This window comes from Pundamilia nyererei, unplaced genomic scaffold (genome assembly GCF_000239375.1).
Source record: "Pundamilia nyererei isolate P.nyererei 1_Seehausen unplaced genomic scaffold, PunNye1.0 scaffold00093, whole genome shotgun sequence".
Classification (NCBI taxonomy): Eukaryota; Metazoa; Chordata; class Actinopteri; order Cichliformes; family Cichlidae; genus Pundamilia; species Pundamilia nyererei.
In genome coordinates this window covers 575,830-599,166 of record NW_005187494.1, presented here as the reverse complement: position 1 = coordinate 599,166, position 23,337 = coordinate 575,830, and the positions used below count along the sequence as shown (strand labels likewise).

The 23,337-nt window shown below is 43.0% G+C and overlaps 1 protein-coding gene across 1 annotated transcript in view; it reads left to right on the top strand.

The window, feature by feature from the left end:
- The first annotated feature begins 358 nt into the window (after positions 1-358).
- nedd9 (neural precursor cell expressed, developmentally down-regulated 9) overlaps positions 359-23,337 on the top strand; it is a 34,895-nt gene continuing 11,916 nt past the window's right edge. The window contains exons 1-2 of the mRNA XM_005739718.1: positions 359-613; positions 15,540-15,947. Of these exons, the coding sequence (XP_005739775.1) occupies positions 602-613; positions 15,540-15,947 (420 nt within the window). The 5' untranslated portion in view covers positions 359-601. The remainder of the gene's footprint in view (positions 614-15,539; positions 15,948-23,337) is intronic.

Genomic DNA, 23,337 nt, shown 5'->3' with positions numbered 1-23,337 from the left:
AAAAAATAAAGCCTTTTTAATGATATTTTGTTTTACGCCTGGCATTAAGTTATGCTACAATTAACATTTCTATACCCTGAAAAACCGACAGAAAGTTGAGAGAATAATTTTTTTCTTCATATTCTACTGTTTATTATTATTTTTATATAATATTTTTAGATTTTTAGAATTCTTGTTTTAATTCAATTTTTTAATTTATTTTTTTGGCAATTTAATTTTTAAAATATTTTCTTTCTACTCTATTTTTTTCCTTTATTTTATTTTGATACGACGATGACGTCGCAGATTTCTAGCAGACCGTAAGCGGGCGTGGTTAGAGGGTTTTCGTTGGGCCAATCAGGAGCGCCTAATGTTAATGAGCTGCAGGAGTCGGTGTGGTGAGCGGTTCTCCGGAGTAGAGGAGTAGAAAGCGGCGGACTGGAGTCAGCTAGATCATTGCGTGTTTCTCTGCATATGAATCTCTGGATGGCTGGTTAACCGCACAGGAAGAAGAAGAAGAAAAACTCTTAATAGTGCCTCCGGTTATTCCGACGTGCCGCTGTGTGTCGCGGTAAAGCGGATATTTCTCACTTTGACTGGAGTCAGAAAGAAAAGCGGCAAGATGAAATACAAAGTAAGTGAAGCGCCGCGGGCTGGATTTGATGCTACATCTCAGTTTTTTGTGTTATTAAGGCTGGATATTTGTTGTGTTGTTTAACCTGGATAATGACAACAAATCTTGATGCTGTCGGAGACTTCTTTTTGAGTCGACGTGAATGTGAAATGTTAACGCTTCTGTATTCGTGGCGGTAATCACAACTTATTTCAGTGAATACATCCGGGTTGCTTTTTTCTTATGAACTGGTTAAAAAAAGAAGGGGAAACTGCACTAATGACTTGCTGAAACGTGCCTTTTTTGTTTCTGCTTGATGTGTGTGTGTGTGTGTGTGTGTGTGTGTAGTCAGTATGCGTCACTTTAAATCTGCAGGTTACGTTTTCCATCACAGGGGCGTAAAGGGAATTAAAATGAAAACAACTTTGAGGCCCCCTCCTTGGACTCACCACAACATTAGATTAGACAATGTCAGAAAATTGTATTTTTTTGAAGTCTAAAACCTGAAGATATCAGGTTATGACAAAGAAATTTGTGACAAATACACATTATAGGAGGTGTAATTAGCAAATACTTAGAGATATTGTTTAAAAATGTTTTTAAAAAGGAGTATTGGGTTATGAAAGCGGTTGTAAAAAAAAATAGATAAAAAAAAAAATCTTTAGAAAAGATTCATGGTAGTGGATGTGGAGTGACATTACATTGTTGTTTGGCTTGGCTCCTTGGAGATCAAAATGCTCAGCTAACCGCAGGTCATTTCCACAACAGCTGAAAGCCCCCCCCCCCCCCTCAGAGATATTTAGTTTAGTGCTATAAATCTGTGATTATTATCCTGTTTTTGATGCTGTGGATATTTTATGGTAGTGGGTTTTCTTTTGTGAGTAAACCTCGCTGTAATGTGGTTTAGGATGCTGTAAAATCAGACAAGCTCTCAAACAGACAGAAAAGACTGTTGTTAATGCTGTCAAATGCAGTTACTGGGATTAAAAGGGAAAGTCACCTCTGCATCATCGGCTACAACCGCAGGTCTTTACATCAGGGTGTAGACAATTGGAGGCTTCGACAGTGATGGATGGAACAGCTGGATGTCACTTCATCAGGAGGAAGCTTTGAATTTACTCTGGATGTGATTGCATTTTAGCACTTTTCCTTTGCTTCATGTTCTTGGGTCTGAGGTCTTCCTTGCCCTGTTAAAGGGGCAATAGTCTTTTGTGAGGATTTTGGGGGTTTTGAGGGCACTTGATTCAGTTTTCACTGGCTGTTTTCTGATGTGTGAAGTAGCTGTTTGCCTCAGTGTTGGCTGGGATTCTCTCTGCTATGAGGTTTGGCTTTTTTTTCTTCAGTGTTCTGGTCACTCTTCAGCAGATTTGTGACTGGAGGGCGTGCTCGCTGCATATGTGCGTCATGCTCACTGACTCATTGTCCTGTCAAGTACACAGTTCACAGAGCCAAGGGTGATAGTTTGGGTGTGAGGCCAGAGGAGGATTTGAAAGTGGGGAAATAACTTCGAGCATGTCTCCACGGTCACTGTATTCAACCTGAACAATGAGACTGATCAGTGCATGCTCATAAATATGATAAACACCACCGTTTCAGGCCATTATCAGCCTGTAGGGAGGATATCTGTGCAGTATACACACTCCGCTCTCTGACGTCTGACTCCTTTGTTTGTCACATTCAGAAGATAGCCAGAGCACAGAGATCATGTAGACAGCGCTCTTTGTTTACAATAAACATATCCACGTTATGCAAGGCTGTGGCAGAGGAAAGGAGGGTGGGAAATCAGCCCAAGGCTCCGGTTAGGTGACACATTTCACGTCACTACTGCGATTATCTAGTTTCAGCCGGTCGCAGCTCTACTGCATCACATCCCGACAGCCACCCGATATTTACAGCTATATTAAGAGCGTCCCTGTCCTCGCAGAGTGGTAGTGTTTCAACACATGCTTAACAAGTGAGGCCGACCCCTCCCCGTCATGTGGTTCACGTGACCTGAGGTGAGGCGCCGCGGTCTGATCAGGCGCCTCTAGAGATGGTTTCCAACAGGTGTTCAGGTGTGAAACGGAGTGCCTTTTTCCATAGGTCACCAAATGTGTGTAATCCCCATGATGATCCTCACAGAGGCGGAGCTCTTCCAGGGAAATGGAGGACAAAGAAAGATGAGACATAAATTAGTATGAAGGGGACCCATTTTGCTTTTTCCTTATTTTCTGTCTTGTCACTGTTACAGAGGCGGATGGTTATATTTTTAGTTTCACTTAATGAGGTCTGTGTTTAGTGAGTAATCCCTGTGAGCCAAAAGCTCGGGCTCTAAACGCTCAGATTCAGACAGTTTTTTTCTACCTTTGGGTCTGAGTGATGTCATAGAGCGGAGATATTCCTCTTACGGCCATCACAGTCACACAGCTATGGTTCTTAGTACATAAAGCCCCACCCACCTACAGTTTGAGCCTTCTGTTTGTGAGGGGCAGCCAGTCAGAACAAAGTTGGCCTCAAGGGGGAGGAGCTAAAACAGCTTGTTTCAGACTGAGCAAAGCTGTTCTGTAGAGTTCAAGAACAAAATATGGAGATAGAGAGGATCATGAGAGATTCAATTTGCTTATTGGCTTGGAGATACTTCACATACCATAGTATAACGACTGGAAACAGGAGGAAACTGCCAGCCAGGCTCTGTCCAGTGCTAACAAACGCCAACAGTAACGCTAAAGCTCCATAATTAACCTGCTGCTTTTGTGATAACAGGTAAAAACGATCAACTCCTTTAATGCTTTTGAGTTAAAGCTCTCTATATGATGCCTTAAATGAAAGATGTCCCTGCTGGAAGTTGGACTTGGACATGGAGAATGTACTTGCCCAGAACTGTCCTTTTAAAGGGTCGTGACACAGTTTTAAACACCCAGGTCTCATTCCTTTGTAGCTGATGTAACCGTTGTAGAAATAGCTCCACAACCAGAGTGAAGAGTGATTAGATGAAGCCAAACTCTGGCCCAAAATGTGCTTTTCAAAGTGTTTGTATTTTTTTTAATGGGTTCAGGTTCTAGGCAGTCAGCCAGCACTGAAGGGAACTGGAGGAGAGAGCATAGCAGACATTGTTCTAAGAGTGAGGAGGAGGATCTGTGGTGCTGAAAGGGCCTGCAGAAAATGAAAAGGAGAGGAAGTTGCGGGAAAAACGAGAGGGCAAACAGAGTTGGTTGGATAGTGGGGGTCGAGCCGTTGGGGTGGGGTTGATGGGAGTCGGGGAGGTCGAGGAGCGCCCCGTGAGAATGAGTGCATTCCAGGCGATCGTGCATGGGAAGGTTGTTCAGAGGATGCACATGATTGTTTCAAGGTGGCCCTTCACATTGATAATGAGCCTTACAGCAGGGGTTCTTTTCTTTTCCCAGCTTGTTTGCTTACGCAGGGGGTGGCATTGTGTAGTCCTTCCAGAAAGAGACATTTGTATTCTTCTGAAAGAAATTCCTTGAGAGGAACCCAGTGCCCTTTTCAAGAGAACTCTGCAAATTATATGCACTTAAGCATTATTTCACATTGCTTTTTCCCATCTTAACTTCAAAGCATTTATTATTCTGTGCCTGCTCAGATGTCTGAACAGTGACATGTAGCTTTTGTAGCCCATGTGTGTCAGCGATTTCCTGTCCCTTTGCCCAACTTTGCTCCTGTGTAAGATTTTCAGATAGTGCAAAGAGCTACTCCCCCAGTGTCAATGAATAGCGACCCCCCAACCTCCCCTCTCTGCGCCCTCGCACCGTGAGCCAGCCATTAACATTTGAAAACAGCCAGCGGGGAGACAGACTACAATGTGGACTCGTTTTAGAAACAGACTCACCAACAATGCAAAGAACCATTTCCACGGTTGAGCTCCTCCTTCCTTCCCTCAAGGAATGCCAGCTATTTCACAGGGTCATCCTTCAGGATCTAGTGGGCTCCCGTCAAGTCGGTTCGACTGCACGGAGAGTCTGTTTAATAGCTGAGCTGACTTGTGTGCGCTCTGGATATGTGTAGGGTAGAAGCAAAGGTCCTCTAGCAGGCCGACAGCATCGTAGTTTTAAAGCATGTGAGATTGCATTAGTCTTCTTTGTCATGTGGCGAAGCTGAGCAGTGTGTAGACAGTCGTTTGGGGGAAAAGCAATTATAAGAAGCTGCTGTATACAGGTAAAAAAAAGAATACTAAACATTGCTAAAAGTTTTAAATAAAGAGGTCAAAGTGTATATAAATTACATGAATTCAGAGTACTCTAAACAACCCATTTGAGGCTTTTATTCGCTGTCCCCCCCCGCTCTGTATGATGGAGGATGATATGTCCAGTACAGCCATCTAAGGTAAATTTAACTGTTTGTGAGTGCAGAAGCCCCACTCGAGGGGCAGCCAATCAGAACTTTGTTATAACTTAGTTCACCCAATGTCTGTTCTAGACAGTGGGTGAACTAAGGGGCTACCCCATGGTGGAGTCTAAGATCATTATTATTTTTTTATGCATGAATCATGTTGTTGAAATAAACCTAGTAAGTCCTCTTAAACCACTTCCTTCATCCTTTTAAACAGTTACTCATTCATTTCCACACACATCATTTTCAACACTTTCCCTTGAGCAACGTAGACGCGGACGAAGAAAAGCAGAATCAAAGATTCGTACACAAGATTTGTCTATGAAAGTTGGTATAAAATGCAAAGACGGCTCATTTTGGGAAAACAATCTGAAGTTTACGATCGATAAGCAAGATAACTTCACATATTCATATGTCATTAAACTTCTTTTTATCAGTCAGGAAAGTTGATATTTATTAATGAAAATATTCCTGATATTGCCTTTTTGGATTTTTTTTTTCCATTTGTTGGCCAAAACAACCCATAGCTGTTGGTTATTGAATCTATTTGACATTTCATACACCAAATTATCCATTCAAATATAAAAATAAATAAATAAATATATATATCTCATCTAATCATAATGAGAGTATCCCTTAGTTTAAAAGGCACTTAATCAAATGCAGTAAAGTGTTAAAAGGGGGAATCTTTCTCCTTTTATCTCTGATGCCCTTCATGTTTCAAAGGGGAAAGATGGCAGCCTCTGTTGTTTGGGCTGTGAGATCTTTGTGTGGCGTGAAATCGAAGGGACATTGGAGTGAATCTCCATCTCATTGACTATTCCTATATGTAAAACCAATCAATGTGGCCCTGCAGAGATACCCCGAAACATATTTCACATGTCGGCTAATGCCCCCTGGAGGGATTAGTGTTCTTGTCTCTGGGGGTTACTATGATGCACTCATGTACCCTCGCTTGGCATCAGCACCAAGCTTGGAAGTAATCCACAAGTCTCCTTTGCCAAAACTGAGCGTCTGTTGGCTGGAGGCCCCATGAATACCATTCGTATTCACAGGACTGTTGTACATTTGTGTTGCCGGTGCTCCTCGACCCGTTTAGGTGCAGTAAATTATATTTTCAGGTCAAAAGTCGGTGTCAAGCTCGCAGTTATTCACCGCTTTGCTCAGGCGCTGAGCTGACTCACGGATCAGTTTCCTCTCATAGCCCTGGATTGTCCTGGCAGAATGCAAAAGCTGCACAAGCCGTTACACTTTTGAGAGAATATCTCCAGTTTCAGGCCTAATTATAGGTAAGGCTCCAGGACCACAGCGAAGGAGTCCAAGATGTGACAAGATAGCACAAGCTCGGTGGTAGCCTGGATCTATCTGGGTCGTGCAGGAGCCAGGAAGCGCTGCAGGCTAAGGAGTGGGTCAGAAACGCAGGAGATGTCAGGTTACCTTATAGTTTGTGTGACAGTAAAAAACAAAAACAAAAAAAAAGACAACTGAGATGAATGGACAGAATAAGGAGGAGCCGCGGGATAACAGTCATTTTACCCAAGACGTTACACAAATCAGATCATTTCCTGTGACCTCACCTAAAGTGGTTGAGTGTTGCAGTTGAGTCCTGCCCACGTTGTATTTCATCACAGTTTTTACTGCTATAAATTACTGTGAGTGCACTCAAAGTAAACAGAGTGTCAGACGTACTGCCGCAGGAATGAAGAGACTACAACAATGTAACAAAGCATTACTGTTTTAATAACCTTAACTTTAGAAGCAGAAGCTGGGTGAAAGCCACACCCCCTTAAATCCCAAACCTGCATTCAGTGACCTTTTTATCTGCTTTGGGCAGCAAATAACAACTAATAACAGTAACTTATGACATTCTCGTTACTATAATGATGAGTCGAATTTCTGTAAACCTGGTGAAGTGAAACCCAAAATCGACAACTCCTAAGTGTACTGGTTCTCTAACAGCTTTATTTAGCTCTTTAGCTTCATGTGGTTATCAGTTTTTGTGACATTTGGACAGTTTTCAGAGATATTTGTACAAGAAGCAGTCGTCCATTGTGTCTAGTAGTTAATAGTAGAAAGAAATGAAAGATGATTTTGCCTTAAATAAAGGATCAAACTAGCTTTGCAAAAGGCTTTGGGCAAACTTGTAAATCGTACTTTTCCAATGTGTCTGGAAAGCATCTCAGTAATTCAGGTCATGGCAGTCTTAAGAGTTTAAAAAAACCAAAACAAGTATCTGGACTTCTTTAAGTTTACCCCTGCTAGGATTTACATATCTGGGACTCTTCACCTTAACTTAAGAACACAGACATGAAGGCGTCCAGTTATCTTCTTTCTTTTCAAGATCCTAAGATTATTACTTTTCCACAGTTCAGAAGCACTTGAATGATTTATATCGAGCACAATTCTTAGCAAATGCATCTAGAGAGGAGAAAGTAGCTGAATGCAGTGAAAATATAAAAGCTTTACTGTTGATTATGAATGTGATCGTCATCTCCTAAATAAGAGTGAAACTGACATTTTCCAGGGGAAGGCCATGATTGTGACACACTTTTCATCATTCTCTGACTAGACAGTTCAACTGAGATATTTTTTGAGGATCTGAGGTTTGTTGGAGCTTGCGGCGTGGTTAGACAGCATCATGGCGCATCACATCCCATCAAAGCTGCAGCTGCCATGCTGTTGCTGTTTATGTTTTAGGGTGTGGAGATTTCCTCGCAGCTCGTGAATCATAAATGAAGGAGAAGGTGTTGGTGGTGGGGGTGTCATATTTACACTGTGGATACAATAGTCCTTTTTATTCAGCGCTTGGCAGGTTGAATTTACCCTTCTTTCCACATCTTCTGGCAGAATTAAAGTCTTTACACAAGAAAAATGAATGTTTACAATCAGTCACAAAGAACCCCTGAAACAGTTTGTTCCAACCACAAAACTAAAATAAGCTATTGATTGATTACATGCAGCTACAGCGCCCAGTTGCACTGTAACTGTGTCGTAACAGTGTATTGATTTACACTTGCTTGCATAAGATATCAATCATTGCGAAGCTGCAGGGAATGTGCTGGGTCACGTTCCCCTGTGTGCTGGCTTTAAATGACACCGGCCTTTTTCGACAGGATTTTCTCAGAAATAGCCGAGGTGAGATTTCACCGAGCCTGCTGTGTAATTATGTTAATACACGGCCACTGGCAGGGCTTGTAAGGAGGCTGTAATCAGAGGGTCAACCTTCCTGAAAACTGTCCAAATGAAGAAATTACCATGTACTCTGAGCTCTGAACCGCTTCCCATGAGCCCTTCCTACCCAGAACCCAACACACGGCCCATTTATTTGAACTGGCTCTCACCCGCAGCAGGCCGCGCTCTGAGGAACGGCTTGTAAAAGTCATCAGGTCCTCATTACCGTCATTACTATAATTATTTTCTATATTTAACCATGCGAAATGAGGCCAAATGAGCGTGTACAAACCACCCCGGGACACGTGTTACAGTGGTACGGCCCTAATTGTGGCACCAGTGTTCTCACAGTCAGAGCGTACCACTTTTTTTGGAGCAGGTTGTTTGTTTGGGCTGAAAACGTCCTCGTCGCTTTGAAAGCCGAGCCACTCTCATTGCTGTGGGGACGCGGGTTTCTTCTATGTGGTGTGGCTGTGGCAGTAAGGGAATTCAAGTATTTGTGAGCTTGTTTAGCCAAAGCCACCTTCATTATTATTAGACTGATGTGTACCCCGGAGAGGCAGAGCCAAAACCACCCAGAGAGCTCTTACTGAAAGCAAAGGTGGGGCCCTTTTCAGCAAGTGGTGAAATTACGTAAGGTTTTTTTTTGTTTGTTTGGTTTTTTTTTTAATTTCGGGAAAGGTCAGAACAGGCTCGCAGATGGGATGACGTTTTAAACTGCTTGTGTTCAGGCAAGACACTGATGGGAAGAGGGGAAAGAAAAGCCTTGGTGATGTAGAGGTTTGAGTCAGAGGGGATTCAGACAGACTGGACAAACCAGGACAGACTAATAAAACATACCAGATGGGAAGGAGAGCTGTTTTAGTGCCACATGTTTTAAAAGACAGTAAACAAAAAACAAACATGTGGAAATAAAACAAACCTGTCAGCTTCAACATTAAAACCCCTTCCTTGTGAAGAAAAGACATCAACCATCTACGTACCTATGCAACCCTTGCATTGCATTGCAGTGACGCACCCCAATGGTAGTGGTCTCCCTTTTCAAGGCATTGTACCTCACCATGCATTAAAACCTGAATCCCATGGCACTGATCTGGCCCCTCAACTCCCCAGATTTCAATCTAGTTGAGCACTGGAAATGTCCCGGAGCAAGTCAGATACATGGAAGCTGACGTCTGGGTCAAAGCTGTTTAGGCACAGCAAAGCTGGTTGGTCTTTCTACTTGGGTTTAGTCTTTTGACTTTAGATACATTTTAGGGTAGTTTAATTTTAAGGCCTTTTTTGTTTGTCCTTCACATTTTATTCTCCTGTGTAATGCAGTAGCAGCTCTCTGTTTTCTCAGAGTCCAGACCAGAATTTGCTCACTAAAATACAATTTCTTCTGCTTGTGATTATTCCGGTTTGTCAGCAAGATTGCAAGTTACACCATAAAACTCATTAAAGAGGTGGAGCACGGGTCGAAGAAATCACCCATAAAATGTTGTTGCGGCTCAGATTACTTCCTTGAACTTGTTAAACAGGACATTAGCCCTCGGCGACCTTCTGCTTACTGTCTAGCTTTAGCTAAAGATACACTAAAAAGTTGTAATGGGTGGATGTCAAACCTGACACTGATGCTTTTTTTTCTTTGTTTTTTTTTTACATTAATCTTACATTTATATCATCTTATACATAGACTTGGTAAACTCACCAAACCAACTGTTCAAACCTTCTGTTTGTAAGAGGCAGCCAATGAGAAGAAAGACTGCTAAAATGGCTTGTTTCAGGCAGGTGATGATCTGAGGGGCTGTAGTATAATAAGGATTATCTTAAAGTGATGATTCAAAGCAGGGTTCAAGAAAAACTAAACGTGGAGTTGGGGTCATCACATTAGGTCCGCTCTCAGTGTCATCAGTATAGACTGTACCTAAACAAGGTTTCGATGACTCATCTAAAGCTGTATGCCAATTAAAAGGTCTGAAACTACGTAAACATAGATACATTACATAAACAAATAGATACAATAGTAATACATCTAAGTCACTGCTTCAAGACGATTCAAGGTCATGAGCAGAAATGTGGTACTTGCAATAGGAAGCAGCTGAGCGCCTTTCACCTCGCTGAGTGATAACTTCCTAGAAGCTCATACACATGTGTGTGTGGATGCAGCAGAAGCACCCCTCTCTGACACATGGCAAACACACGTGTTTACAGGAGGATCAGTGGCAAGCGATGGAGTCTCTGTGCTGCGGCTAAGTGCTGTTTATGACGCCCGGTTTAATAGCCGGGTTCACCTGCTCTGGGTGAAGACAAAAACACGACTCTTCCCCTTCTGCATCCCTTCAAAAAGGGCCGCGTGTAGCTGGCAGTCATTACAGCCGACAAGCTGTTTGTTTAGTGTGATTAAAGGTCATGTTTGGTGTCTCGCATGACCCTTCACATCCCAAATACCATGCTTGAAATCTGCTGTGGCTCACTGTTTTTCGACTCAGATGCTCTTTAACCGTTCATTGATTTATATTGCATGAATCTTTACAGACAAGCTGCGGCACTCTAATGCGAAGTAAACTGCAGCGTGTGTGTGAAGAGGAGTGAAAATGTGTCAATCAGGCTGCTTCCTGTTCGGATCTCTGTGGTACCAGGCTCACCACAACGGATGATACATATATTTATATATAATGTATAAGTGTTCATGCTTTTTTTTTTCTACAGTATCACAGTCATGTCAGACTTCCGCAGAATCCAGATGCAGAAGTTTACTCACAGCTTCCACTGATCACTAGTTATTAAAGTGCAAATGTTTGCAATGCTTATCAGTCTATTAGTGATCCTGTGCAGCCTCTGGGAGCTGGCAGTGGTACTGTGATTGTGGTAGCTTCTACTATTACCCCTCTTTGTTTTGTTAATATTACCTTTACTTCCTCATGAACTTTTGCATAACTGGAAAGAACAGCAATAGAAGGGGAAAAATCAATATGTTTTAAACTTCACTAACACCTGTGACGGGTGATAAGTGAACATCATTTTTGGTAAAAGGCTGGAGTACCATAGACACTATCACCCCTTGGTGTATGAAATATACTTTGAAGCCTCCAATTTGGTATTTGTGGCTGTTTCAGTCATGAGTTTCTTTGTTTTTAAGAAAACACAACGTTACTTACATGAGAAGCAGTCCTTAGAAACACTGTAACCACCTGTCATCCAAGAGAGCCACACCCCTAAGTTTGTATTACTTTAAGCTTTGATGGCAGTAAAACCAAACGATAATACACAAAAGCAGGTGAACAATCAAAGATGCCACACAGGTATATGTGTCATCATCTTGCCTAGCGACCTCTTACCAGTAGGCTAAAATGACCAGTTTGTGGCGTTTATGCACCTATAATGTTATTTTAATTTCACGACAGTAACATTTAATTTGTATCTACAAAACATGAATATTAGGATATGTTTCATATATGATGATACCATCATGTTGCCAGGCAACCATATAATGGCAAGCTAAAATGACTTTTCAATAGTAGAGCAGGGCTTGGGCTTGGATATTGCTGTACAGCTATTACAGAGAAGCGAATCAGCCACAGAGACCAAAACAGTTTCTTGCAGCAGGCTGTAAACGTTTTTATTTCTGCTGTAAAGTTGGACTGTCTTTTAATAACAGAGTCTGTGGGACTGACCTTTGGAGCCAGGCTCAAGTGGCCACTAGTGGAACTGCAGTCAACCACACTTCTTTGTTGGGTTTGTTTTTTTCACTCTGATGGTTACTGCTTGCATCATGAAATTAAAGTCATAGAGACTTGTGGTGAAATATGTTTTCGATCTGCTAAAGATTTCCCGTTAGGGTTCATTTATGTCCTAAGATTAGTATAAAATCTGCACCGAAGCCTTATTAAAGCATATGTACAAACTACAAAAGGCAGCGGAGTGTGGTTTAGACAACAGATGCAGGGTGACAGTTCCTGTTGCACATTTTCCTCGACCGGCTTGCATCTCTGCAGACTGAAATTGCTGGGTGTGCTCATACTGGTGGTTTTCAGTACCTTTTTCACGTGAAGGCACGGCTCAGTTTGTGATCGTGCGCGTATGCGGTCTGCAAAACGGGTGCTTTCATTTCGGCAGCTGGTCACAGTGATCACTAATTAGCAGAGACAAAGGAGCATGATGCGTGCAATTCTGTCTGTCGGGTGATTTAATTTCTCTTCTGAGCATCAAACACAAAGCAGTCAACCACAGCAGCAGAACTGGCCTCATGCAAATACCTACAGCTTTGGCCTTAAGAAAGAAGACGACTTATTTAAGATCTAAGTTAAATAAAACCGTGTAGTTTGTCTGCTATGGCTTCCAAATCATCTACACTGTGACCTAATTTAAGGAAAAACAAAAATCTAACCACAGTATGGCTGTATTCATGTCTATCAGATCTTTCATTAGACGGTAGCCACAGCCCTCTATTGCTGATAGAGCAGGTGACACCCACAGTAGCCACAAACGACCTAGATCAGTTTTCCTGCTGGGGTCACTTTTTTATTTTACTCTGGCCTTGAATATTAGGCATGCAACATGTAAACAGATCTGCAAAGGACAAGGAAAGATCACGATTCCAGAGGCTGCTCATCAGATATTCACAGCTCTCAACAATAAAATGATAAACTCAAATCAGTGTATTTGAGCAACCTGTATAATCCTATTTTAAACCTTAACTTTATGGACTCTGGACTTTCAGTAGTAATAAAACTGTAAATATTCAGCACTCTATTGTGCTTTCGACTTGTCTTTGTGTCCAAAGGTCGTCCTTATGGGACACTTGTTTACTCTTTTTGTGTGTGGCTGTTTTAGAGGCCAAAGGCAGTGGAGGAAACGTTCATTCACTGTTACAGCAAATGTTCATAAAAATAACAGTCACCATTCGTTTTAAATAAAGAGGTCGTTGCACGTGCAAGCGATTAGTTTCAGACTGCTCTGTTTGTGCTTACAGAAGCCCCACCCACCTGTTGTTCTTACCTTGTGTTTGTTAGGGGTAGCCAATCACAAAAGGGTTGTCTTAAAAGGAGGAGGAATGAAGCTAGATAGTTTTCCTTTCTTTTTTTACACACAGAGGATGGAGTGGGCGATAAATAAGCATTATTTTTAAGTGGTATGCTGGTATAGTGTGTTTTCCTTGTGAATCAATGAAAAAAAGCAAACACTTAGAGGTTTAAACAATCTAACAGTAATCAAAAGCTTCAGTTCAAAATCTATGCTGATCTGGACGGCTGTATTTCCTCATATATTCAGACTTTAATTGGAGCAGGAGCAGTTATCAGCATTTTTGTTTCCTCCTGGACAACTCTTGGACATCCAGGTCTGCTCCCGTTGGATGGCATTGACCTCTAGGGCTTATGCTCAAGCTCTTCACAGCTAATTAGGTGGCAGTGGGTGATAGTGAGGGTGTAACTGTGCTCTGGGTGTTGCTGGCTAATGGCTCCAACAGCACACTGAGACAATAGCCAGGGAGGCCCGCCCCACAGAGAGCGAGAGAGATAACGATGTTACTAACAGCGAGTTTCACATGGGAACTGCTTGAATCGGGCTGATAGGAAAGAGGAAGGCCGAAGAAGGTTCAAGAAAGCCCCAAAGTAGAAACTGCCACAAAGTAGGCTTCCTTATTCCCACGGTGAACCGATGAAAGGTGAGATACAGAAAGAACAGATCAGAAAAAAGGTGGAGTGGAGAGATAAACAAGAACTGAGTGGCTGTCCTGTGTGGAGCTCTGTTTGGCTGCTTGAAGTCAGGTTTTAATCTAAATGGGCATGTAATCCAAATAAAAATATCATTTTCATCCTCCAATCAGCTCGTTTCATCTCATGTAAATGTAATCCAGCTCAGAAAGATTATAGCTGGTGCTGACTCGGAGGCAGTCAGAGCTACTTTATCGCTACTGTGCCTCTGTTGGTTATTCATTACATATTTTTTTCATTTTATCGCTTAAGAAGAGTCATGACTGAACAAATAGGAGGCGTGTTGCTTCTTCTTACTGTGTTATGAGGCTCATCTGACTGGTGAAGGTTTTTGTTCATGAACTGATGATTTTGAGTTATTTTAAGCTGTTATAGAAAGTTGTGGACTGGCTTTGTTTGTCCCTAGTTGTTGAGTTTTTGTACTTTTCATTGGTGGGAGATATATTGTAGAATACAGAGGCACTGCTACAGTCTTTGAGCTTAAAATGGAGGTTGGATTGGCATTTATGAAGTACTCCTTTAATCTTTTTGACCATTCAAACGTGTTGCATAAGCTAAATTTACCCACTCATATGTGTAGGGCTTTAGTCTTTGTACTTTATCCGCCTTACATACTTAACTACATCCACATTAGAATCCCCATGTAGGCTAACATGCATATCTTTGGACTTTTGAAGAAAGCTAAAGTACCTTGGGACCATGCAAGCTCCTCACAGGAAGTTCAACCAGGAGATTTGACTCCAACACGATCAACCTATGAAGCGATAGTGCTAATCTCACTGCACCATCATGCAGCCCAGGATGTCAAGAGCACAAGATCTTTGTGATTTTGACATCCTAGATTCTCTAATCTAATGTGATCGTTGTTGATTTTCTGAAAAGCTAAAAACAAAAGTAAAAACCAGATAATAACCACTCTCCTTTCCCACTTTATTAGATGTTAAAGGCGCACTTGAGCAAGCCGCTTATCCACTAATTGTATTCATGGACTTTGCATTGATCGCTGTTGCGCCTGGTAGTTCCCAGGATTTAAAGTTGTGGGCATCAGGCAGTTGAAAAGGAGTATTCATGCTCAGTTAACTCCTTCCGTGGTTGAATAAAGGCTAAAGGAAGAAAGACTGAGGCAATTAGTCTTAAATGCCCCTCTCAGACACAGCGGCACGCTCCGGGGCTTTTTCTATCTCCAAAATCTGCTGTTTTGAGTCATTATCCCTCAACCCTCCGTAGACCTTTAGATAGCTGTGCCCTGAAGCACGAGCTGAGCTGAGAAAATCCCATCAAGTTCAGATTTGGTTTGAAAGACATCTGGTGTGGAGCTGCCGACCAATGGCAGCGCAGCGAGTTCACCAGCATGTCATTCACTGGAGTATTTAAAACCTGGCGTGGCAGACGGCAGTCATGTGTAGTATTAGGTTAGTTTTGATGCTTCAGATAATAAGTGATTGATACTGTTCTCATGATTGTTGCTGGAGCTCGTTAATTCAGCTTCTTCTGGAGCTTTTTATTAATAAAATCCACAAAACTTCTATATGAACGTGTGGGTTTATGGGTGCGTATGTGTGTGTAGGTGATTGTTTTGTTTTTTTTCCTTTGGTTTAGCATCGTGTCCTGCTGATAAACCGCCACTGTTGTTTTTCCACTCAAACCTGACAAACAGCACGCAGCAGGAGCGAACAGCTGTTGTAACCACGTGCTTGTTGTGTTATAATTAAGCCGACACGTATCTAAACACAGTCTGACCTTTGCTCCCGCAGAACCTGATGGCCAAAGCGTTGTACGACAACGTGCCGGAGTCCCCCGAGGAGCTGGCCTTCCGGAAAGGGGACATCCTGACCGTCATTGAGCAGAACACGGGCGGCCTGGAGGGCTGGTGGCTCTGCTCCCTGCACGGCCGCCAGGGCATCGCCCCTGGGAACCGCTTGAAGCTGCTGATCGGACCCATGTTCGAGGTTCAGTCGTCAGGTGCCGCCGCCGCCCCTTCTCCATCTCAGAGCTATCAGCAGAAGGCTAACTCGGGGTCTCAGGGCCTCTACCAGGTGCCCCCGTCCCTCCAGAGCCCACAGCAGCAGAGTCAGCAGAGCATCTACCAGGTCCCACCGGGACAGGACGTCTACCAGGTCCCACCGAGGAGTACTCTAGCAACTGATAACACACCAAGCAAGGTGAGACAGAGCTCATCAGTCAATCTGTCAGCTAGTTTGGGTTTCCTTTATTGACTCAGCCCAAGAAAGATACATCACTATGGAGCACAGCAATCAATAGTGACCATCTGATTTCACTGATTAGTCCTCCTTTAAAGCAAAGTTGAGGGGCTCATCAGTGAAACCACCTGGTAAGATGATTGGAGAGAAAAACTGTTATTACTGAGTCGTACTTTTTTTCCCTAATGCGCGCACAATGTTTTGCATTTAAATGCACTTTTACACACTTTCATCTGTAGCAAAGGGTCGCACATTAATATTTATCAGAGCGTCAGAAGAAGAGGAAATAACAAAATGGAAAAGGTTTAGAGTAACAGAAAATGGAGTCTGGTCTGTTCCCCAAACTCTGGATATTTGGGATCACATTGGATTTCTAAGGTAACATCAGCTGTGGCGGGTGTGGGAATGAGATGTGATGGGAAATGGCATTTGCGCGTTTACACCGTGATCCGTCAGGCTCGGCTCTCACCAGCGCGCGCACGGAAAGCAGAAAGGCCAAAGAGGAGATTGCAGCTCTGCCATGCGAAATGTGTGCAGGGTGTGCCGGGCCTGGCGCTCACCACAGAGCAGGGTAGTGTTTTTGTGCACGGCTCCCATTTGGCTTTATTCCTGTATTGGCACACTGTGTTCAGCAGAGCCAGTCTAACCCGCAGAAAGGCTGTGAGTATGGAGAGAAATTGTGGAAAAGCAAACAGTACAGAGCTGTTTTTTGGATTTTGGTGGAGCACAGCTGCATTTAAATGCTTTAAACATGGTCACTGGCAAACACACTGGACTTGGTCATTTGCAGTATAGCTATATATACACAATTCTCCAAACAGCGTATCCATGTATTCATCATTTTATGGCCTAGATCGTATATCATTTAAAGTATATATCTTAATTTGCCTGCTGAAAAAAGCATTTAATAGTCTTAAATCACCTAGTTATCAGTTTATCAGTGTCTATACTCATAATTATAATCGAATTATTATTATTTCATCGTCATTTTAATTTCTGCACCAAACACTTTCCTAACTATGGGGTAATAAGTCTTCTCTTGTGTTCGGTGTCTCCGATACTGCTGAGCCAGCTGAAGCCTTCTTTACTTGCTCTTGTTTTACACCACCAGACGTCTCGTACACTTGATTTAAATGCATTAAACAAGGGTGAGCAGTTAGCATGTCATTACCTCATTACACATGGAAGTCACTGGCAGGTGTGCGCTAAAATACGACGGGAGGAAATTTCCCTGGTTATTCAAGCGTTTAACTAGTACGAGCATCTCAGACCAAGTCTTACCTTCAGGAGGTGGATGGTAATTACATGCTGAATGAGCTTTTGATATCTCAAGGGCTATTTCCTTTAAAACAAATCAGCCCCAGCCATCATAGAAATGAGCTAAGGTGTTCATTTTAGTGGATAAACAGGCAGCAGGCGCCAGGGGCTTAGAGGACTTACTGTGATTCACTGCACAGGAGTTGCTGTGATAAAGTCAGTGGGAGCCAGGGGGCTGTGGGGAGAGACCTGTCAATCACACACACACACACACACACACACACACACACACACACACACACACACACACACACACACACACACACACACAGCAGTAGCAGACCTGTCAAGCAACACCTCTCTTTTTCCGTAACAGGCTGCGAGGCTTAGCCGAGGAGCGGTATTAACAAGGCTTTGCGATAACATGGAAAATGAAATGCGCTCCTAATGAGAGTGTATTTCTGTGCCGTAATCGTGTTATTGGAGAGATTATATTAAGTCTTGGACGTTCGACTGGTCCTCCAATCTGCGGTTATCAAAGCTCTGCAATTTTCGGCGGTTGTTCCCGTCTATTGAATAGAAAGATTTCGGCTGAGTGTGTGTCGGTGCGTCATGACAAGGATCCGCTGTTTTCCAGTGCTGTCTGAATCTTGGACAGAAGCACAATCGCCTTCAGTCGCCACAGACTGTTCTGTTAGATCTGGTTATCTCTAGTGAAACACTAAGAGAAAGGAGAGATGTTGTTGGTTCGTGCTCACCAATTAGCTTTCCAAGATTTAAGGAGGAGCACATCCAAAGCTTGAGTAGACCTGAAGCTCTCCTGATTCAATCAGATTAATTTAACCCTGCATAAAACATTTATAGAAATAATCACACAAAAAAACCTACAAGTTGGTTCATTTTCAGGTTTATGGCTAACTAAACAGAACAGTTTGCCTCGGTGGTTGTTTTCACTATAAAATTTTTCATTTCAACCAGTTACTGACCAATTAGAGCAATGCTCCATTTACAGTCATATAAAAATAGCGTTCAGCTCTTTCAAATACTCCATTTTATTCCTTTTCTTAGCAGTAATTAAGAAGCTACTCTATTGTTTAGCTGAATTTTATTTGAACTAATGTTCTGTTTTGAAGCCAAAACTCGTGTGTGGTTTGTGTTTTAAATTTGCTTTAATTCTGACAGTGAAAAATAGCTCAGGCTCAGTGTTTGCAGCCATTTATTATGTCCCAAGTGACAGAAAAACATCATCTCTCAAAGCTAAATTAAAGTGAAGGCTGTGATAGAAACCTATAGTTATGTTAAGTCATCCTGGATATACATACAGGCCTCAGGTTTGGAGTCACTGTATGTTTTTGGTAGAGCGGAGACGTTTACTTTCATCACAGCACACTTTTTAAGGGCGTCTAATTATGAAATTATGGTAAACGCTGTTTTAAAAAGAAGAGCCTCTGATTGTTTGCTCTGAGCTCCACGGTGTTGCGCACCAATGAAATCCCGATCGGTCGAACGGTGTGCGCCCTGCATCAGAGTATTTATGGAAATATTTGTTGCTGATGTGAAACCCCGGCTCTGGCCTTTGCTCTTGAAAGAAGCAAAGGCAGGCTTGTTTACTACAGCGCGTCAGTGTTGATGACAGGCCGGGCTCGCTGACTTATGGCCTCGTGTTGTTTTAACGGCGGCCGTTTTCATGTCGTTACGCGCAAACATGCGTTTGGTTTCCCAAATGGTTTTTGAGACTGATGTCGGCTTCCTAGACTGATAATCCCCTCTCGTATTACTCCGAAGCCGTCATCCCCTCCTGTAGAGAGGGGCCCCCGTATGTCATGAATGTGTCCTCGGAGTGGGGGGCGGAGGCAGGGGGGTGTTGCATGCCAGGCCTGCAGTGCAAATCCAGATTGGCGACTGGCTGTTTTCCCTTTCATGTGGCGTGGGGCTCCGGTATATAAGGCACACTGAGGTTTGGCGCTCGCTGCCACTCTGGCTCTTCGGTTTGGTGCTGCGGCCTTGTCCTTGGGTGACCCTCCTGGGAGGGTGAGCTACAGCCGCCCCACCTCCCCCTCCCGTCCCCTCACATAGCCTTAAAGCTGGGTCCGTGTGGGACGGACGCCAGGAGCTCTCGGCCACACAAAGAGCCTCCTCACATGGAAGCCAGGAGCAGCCTTTTATCATGTGGCTCCCAGAGGCCCGTGTTTCATCTCAGCCTTGATTTCCTCCTCCTCCTCCTTCTTCTTCACCATCTCTGAAAGGTGTGTCTGTTTTCGCCCCGGTCACTGTTGTGACTCAGGCGCTGAGGTCACGGCGCCCAGTGATGGGCTGGGTTCAGAGTTCAAATATATGCCCTTATCTGCTCCTTTCAGGCGGCCTTTTCATTCCTCCCTTCCTGCCTTCATGAAGTCTGCTCCTTGTATAGGCATTTCCTCCTCTCACCACGTCGTAGCCGTAGATGCAATCTGTTCATTGGTGCCGTAAAGAGCACAACAAAGGGTTTAATGAACTCAACACACAACTCAAGGAAGTGCCCTGATAGCGCTTTGTAGACTGCGAGGGTGTGCTCGTGTACCTTGATAAAGCAGTGCTTTTTGAAGTAACCAGGTTATGTGAGAAGAATGTCTTGTTTGTTTGCCTCGGCCATATTTTCTCTGCCTAATCACGCGCACGGCAGTCTCAGCAGCAGATAAGTGAGTTATTTCTTCCTGGAGGAAGCCGGCTCCTTCAAACGCTCGCCATTGTCACATTAGTGATGAATCGCTGGCCGGCGAGATTCGACCAAGAGGGCACGACCATAAATCAGTCGCACCAAAAGTAATCTGCTCTGGGGTGAGCGCACTGACAGGACTTTCTCCTCTGGAAAAGTTTAAAGCAGACAGTGTGATAAAGTTGCAGAGGAAGGCCAAGAGAAGACAGGAAATGCTTTCTTGAAAGCATTTATAAAAACCAGAGCTTACATATTTTATCTTCTTTTTTTTTTTTTTTAAGCCAGCCAACAATCCAAAAGACCAAAACAGATTCAGTTTCACATCACAGAAGGCAAACAAAACCAGGAGGTATTTACATTTAAGAAGCCAACGCTGGTTTCATTTTGGCATTTTCAGCCACACTAGCAGCTCTTTGGTTTACAGTGTGGGTCTGTCACTCCGCGGCTGGACAGAAATATCTCTCTGACCACGGGATGATTGGCATTAGATCTACTGCAGACATTCGCCTCCCCTCGATGATGAACCCTCATACTTGCACGGCACTTTTCTACTCTAACTGAACAGTCAAAGCACTTTTATTACAAGCTGCATCCAACCATATAATAATTTATACTGCATTTCAAGTGCTTTTGAACCAACAAACACTCATATAGTCCAGGGTTCAGTAGTACACAGAAGAGTTTTAAATAGATGCACAGTTTCAAGTAAACCTTTAAAGTGTTTTTTAAATGAGGAGAATACACTGACATAAGTGTCCTCACACACACACCCAAAAACACACCTGTTATATCCTCATTAGATCCTGTTAGATCTTCGTTTCCGGAGAGGGACTGTGAAGAAGTGCAACAGAAGAAGAGTGTTAAAGTACAACGATAAGCAAACATTTGGGCCGCATAACTTCTAAAAAAGGAGCAAACACATTTTTTCCTTGTCAATAAATAAAGTTACGCAGGTGAAAAGTATTCCATATCCTGGCTACTCACTACTTCACCTGTGAGGTATAAAAAGCTTTCCGCTGGTGAGCACCACCTGCCTTCTTCATTTACATCCAACCAAAGTTTCAGGTCATAAATCCACTGTGACTGTGAGGTGCTGCTACAGCTAACCATTTGTTGTCTCAACAACTTTAAAAATTAACTGCCGTGTTTTGTTTAGATTTTTATTGCGAATTGATTAAAAACAAATGTGTCCACTTGTGCTATTTCCATTCATTTTGGAAGCCTTAGCCTCAGCTGTGTAGGGGAGGAAGGGGCAGGTGAAATAAGAGCTAAGGGACTGTTATGTTTTTTCATAATGTATGGTTTCAAAATCTAAAGTTTGAGGATAAAATTCTGGATATTTTTTTTTGGGGGGGGGGGCAGTTGTGTGTGGGCCCTTGCCCAAAACGTCTCTTGGATAATCCAAGAACTTAAAAGCTTCCTCACTCCACATTATCCTGCTTTTTCCCAGAATTCAGAGGATTTTTTCCCGGTATATTTTTCTTAGAAAGTAAACACGAAGTGTCGGAGTCATCTTTCGTCTTCTCAGATATTCATGCCACAGGATTAAGTGCCGCTTTGATCACAGAGAATGAACAATGATCCCTATTAGAACTGAGAATCAGCCCATTCTCTTTTCACGCTCCTCATTAAGCCCGCTGTCTGTTTGGGTTTAGTCGCTCGGACGTGCTTCGGAGACGGACGGCGGCCTCTCGGGATTCGAGGCTTAATTACCTGCATTAATTAGTTTGGCGCTTTAATGGGCTGGTGCAGCTCTGAGTGGCAGAGGGGAACTTTACCAAGTTGCAAAACACATCTCTGCACTGTGAATCAGCAGGAGCCAAACACATGCAGTCATATACAAAATCACGCTCTTACCTAACATATGACTGATAGCGTGCATGCTTCCTGTGCCCTCAGGTGACCTTCATTTAAAAGTAAGCTAGCGGCGCCGTGCTGACAGAGCTGCAGATAGGAGCAGAGCGGAGATGAGGAGGTGTGAATGAGGAGACGGGTGGAGGAAATTCAATAAAGCTGTTGCTACATTACCGGCGGTGTCATTGTCACCATCGTTTTATACGCCTGAAAAGCCTCATTTGGGTTGTTGATGTTGATGTGTCAGCAGCCCATTAGTGTGGGTGCAGATGGGGGTGGCATTGTGTGTGTGCAAGTAACCAATGAAAGGGTGTGAAAGGATGATATCCGGGGAAGTGTTGCCACACAGAGATGCCATAATTCACCCCGAGGCAGTCAAGAAGAAATGAACTTACTCAGATGAGTGAAGGACAAACCAACATAAGGTGTCTTAGCAACCTGGGCAGGTTTCCAAAATGGCTTTATGTGATCTTGGCTGCAGGAACACAAATATTTTTTTGGAGAAGACCTACCCCTCCTTTGTTGTTTTGACTTTGCCGGTGGCGAGCGCGGTGTCCAAAAACTACTATTTGGGTTTGTCTGGGTCGAGATTAACTCTGCGCGCCAGATGGTTTTAACACAGAACCATCTGGGAAGTCGTCCTGGGAAACCGTTTGGAAAATGACGGGCACGTTCAAAAAATACTTGGCAGGTGATTGAGCAGTCTGTCTATCACTGAGTGTGACCAGCGGAGCCAGCTGGTGAAGCAAACTCTTTTCAAAACCAGATGGGAGAAGAGGGAAGACCTTCGCCGTCTGAGCTCTTCTTCCAGGCCGTCTGCAGGTCCTTAAAGTTATCTTGATTACAATTTCACTTGGAAAAGGAAAAGGCCTTAAAATATCACAAATTTAGCTGGTGGAATCCCCGAAGATGTTGAAGATGACGCTAATCAGACTGTTTGTTGTTAGTCTGCAGAAATGTGAAGAATTAAAAATCAGCTTATTGTTCCTGGTGGTTAAAGTCTGTGCCTGGAAAGAGGGAATAAGATATCTTCTTGAGGTCAATTACTAGTCATTTTAAAATAGCATAGCAAGTATGGTCTCACTTAAATTGTGTATTTTGTTCTTTAAAGTTGTTTGGACAGGTAACCTGCAACCCACTTGTCCCCCATGACCACTGAGATAGAATCTTGCTTTCAACTGCGAGTTGGTTAAGCAGTTAAGAAAATAGATGGATCTTTTATAGAAGGTCTTAAAAACTTATACTTTTACTTTCCTGTTACCCGCTGACCACATCTGTTCTTCTTTTAGAGAAGAAATACTCTCAGGTTCAGCCTTATCTGAATCTGTAGCAGCACATTTTCTCAAGAGAAGGAAATACAGTGACATTTTTACAAGCTGATTTCTTTTGCTATTCTCCAAACTGTTAATGGTTTACCTAAAACTTCACTCCAGCTTTGTTTTTATGCTTTGGAGACCAAACTATTAATATGTGCTAGTACTTAGTAGTTTGGTTATATCTTAAGATGTGAATACCAGTAAAACCTGACACACACACACACACACA